Source organism: Corvus brachyrhynchos, unplaced genomic scaffold (assembly GCF_000691975.1).
Source record: "Corvus brachyrhynchos isolate BGI_N302 unplaced genomic scaffold, ASM69197v1 scaffold227, whole genome shotgun sequence".
Lineage (NCBI taxonomy): Eukaryota > Metazoa > Chordata > Aves > Passeriformes > Corvidae > Corvus > Corvus brachyrhynchos.
This window is the reverse complement of record NW_008239290.1, coordinates 1504295-1506719: the sequence shown is the minus strand read 5'-3', so window position 1 is coordinate 1506719 and position 2425 is coordinate 1504295. Positions and strand designations below refer to the sequence as shown.

The following is a 2425-nucleotide window of genomic DNA, read 5'->3' as shown; positions in this document are numbered from 1 at the left end:
CGGAGGGGTGCGCTGACTCCAGCCGGCGGGGACGGGTGGAGGCACACTGACAACAGGGATAACTTTACCGTTCGTTTTTGTTTTAATTTTCTTTCTTTCTTTTATATGTATATATCTATACACACACACACATCTATATATAAAAATATATCTATATAATATATATCTATATATAAAAATATCTATTCATCTTTAAAATAATGAAAACCGTTTCAAAATTATGCCGTGCTCATGTGCCGACCTCACCCACCGGTATATAATTAATCCGATCTCTGCTTACGATGCTAAAACAGCCCCGCGTCCCACCCACCCTGCTTTTTTTCCTCTGATCAATTAAATTAAAAATATGTTCAGTGTTCTCGATTTTTTTTTTTCCCTAAACTTTTGGGATAGCGAGAAGAACACATAGTGTAGGTAGCAGACCTAGGAGAGAGCGGTCGTAGTACTGGCTGAAGGAAAAGAGAGGCGTTTTCTTACCCATTGCTGTTTTAGCCATGCTGGGATCTGCAGCTCTCAGAGGCGGTGAAGGCAAAGGGGTCCAGCTACAGCAGTGGAGAGAGAGAGAGAGAAGACTGAATAAGGCACTGAGTCAGCAGAGTGGGGCTGTGCAAGAGAAGGAGCAAGAGGCAGGAGCCCATGAATAATTATCACTCCTCTACCCAAGCAGATTGGCTCGAGAGGTCCCCTGACATGACTCCTGCAGAGCCAGAATCTCCGGGCATTAAATATTGATCCACCAATGGTGCTGGAGTACAAAGTGCCAGAATGCAGTTTGAAATGGAAATCAGTCCTTGGATGCTTCTCCCCCCTCGGTCTGGCGTTAATAGTACATTCCATGTCAAATGTTTTATGTCTTACATGAAAAAAGCCTATTGGTGTTGAAGGCTCTGCTGTTGCTACCTGTAAAACATGCACAAACTCATTTTAATGTATTTCATTCCAAAGATACAACAAGAAGAGGGACCATTGCAAGGGATTTCCTAGACCATTTCAGTAAAACAGCTGTTCAGATTATTTTTGCCTCCTGCAAGGGTACACAGATATCCTATACAATTGTTTTATACTGAATATTTCTGTATTTTAATACCTGTTTTAGTGTCCCCAGACCTAACCTTGGTCTTGCAGAACTTTTCTTAACCTTGGGAAACGGCACCTGGACCTGCTTACGCTCTCAAAGGGCTCTGGAAATCCCAGACCAGGATAAATTTGGACAGAAGTCAGTAAATACTTCCCTGATGCACTATGGTAAGAGCCACTGGGAAGATGAGAGCTTGATTTCCTTGATAAAGTGTGAAGAATGAGATCTGATGTGGGCATTACATGAAAAGGGATGGACACGTTCTAAGGATTGCCTACACTAATTTCAAGGATTCTCTATCCCTGGCAAGAGGAAAGCCAGTGCCATAACTGGCAGCCACTAAACAAATGTGGTGGAGGTTAATTGAACTCCTTGCTAGAAACATGGCAGTGATGGGACCTGTTTGTACACCTCCTAGGCCTGGAAGCAGTTGCTGGCCTAGAGGAGCCAAGACCTTGGCACAAAGAGAAGGATGCTCCACCTTTACCTTCTCATCTTTACACTGTCCAGCTGGAGCTCATTTTCCTCTTCCAGGGGATAACCAGCCTTATTGTTAAGAGCTTTCAGGGATAACAGACTCCCACACTGCTTGCAGACAGACAGGGCACAGGGCTTGCAATTTGGAGGACACTACTTATAGATCTGTTTCATGGTGTGTGTATGGGTGGGTGGGAAAAGCAGGGTATTGGCACCATTCTTCTTCCTTGTGTGGGGCTGTTTGCAGCTGCACAGGCCACGCTGTGTGCCATCACTAACTGCAATGGTCTCACTCTGTGTGTGCTTCCCTAGAACAGGTGACCCACGATTATGCTTCTCAAGCTTCCTTGAAGTCAGTGAAGAGCATCTTTGAGTGAAGCATCACCATGAGCATGAGGCTAGCTTTCTCTTTTGAGACACTAATGACGATTTCTGAATTGCAGAAACTAGGTTTTTTTCTTTAAATGAGAATAGTAAAGTCTAGAAGTGCGTCTGGGGAGAGAAACATCCCCGTGCACAGACACCAGCATGTGAGCTGAGGCGGGGCAGACGCCGTGATGGCTCCCTGCCGAGGCACAGGCAGAGGGGATGAGACCAGGTATCGGGATGCAGGGCCGGTCCACCTTCCTGAGAGGCTCTGCCCGCGCGGAAAGCGGGACGGCCCCGGGACCCGGCGGCGTTCTAGGGTGTTTCACTTCTGGGCCCTTGGTTCTGTGGGGCGTTGGGTGAGCAGGGGACAGGATTGTGCCTGGATGTCCGTCAGAGGAGCTTATTCCCGAGAGGAAACGGTGAGCAACGACGCAGTGCTGCGCATACAAGGGCGGCGTCACCCCAGCCGCGGGGCCCCCCCGGCCCCCTCCCGCGCAGGCG

The 2425-nt window shown here is 47.7% G+C and overlaps 1 protein-coding gene across 1 annotated transcript in view; it reads right to left on the bottom strand.

The window, feature by feature from the left end:
* The window catches only part of STMN2 (stathmin 2), a 38495-nt gene extending 37817 nt beyond the window's left edge, over positions 1-678 (bottom strand). Inside the window, exons 1-2 of the mRNA XM_017740481.1 lie at positions 660-678; positions 478-542 (exon numbers count right to left, since the gene is read on the bottom strand). Coding sequence (XP_017595970.1) covers positions 478-496 — 19 coding nt within the window. The 5' untranslated portion in view covers positions 497-542; positions 660-678. The remainder of the gene's footprint in view (positions 1-477; positions 543-659) is intronic.
* Between the last annotated feature and the right edge of the window lie 1747 nt (positions 679-2425).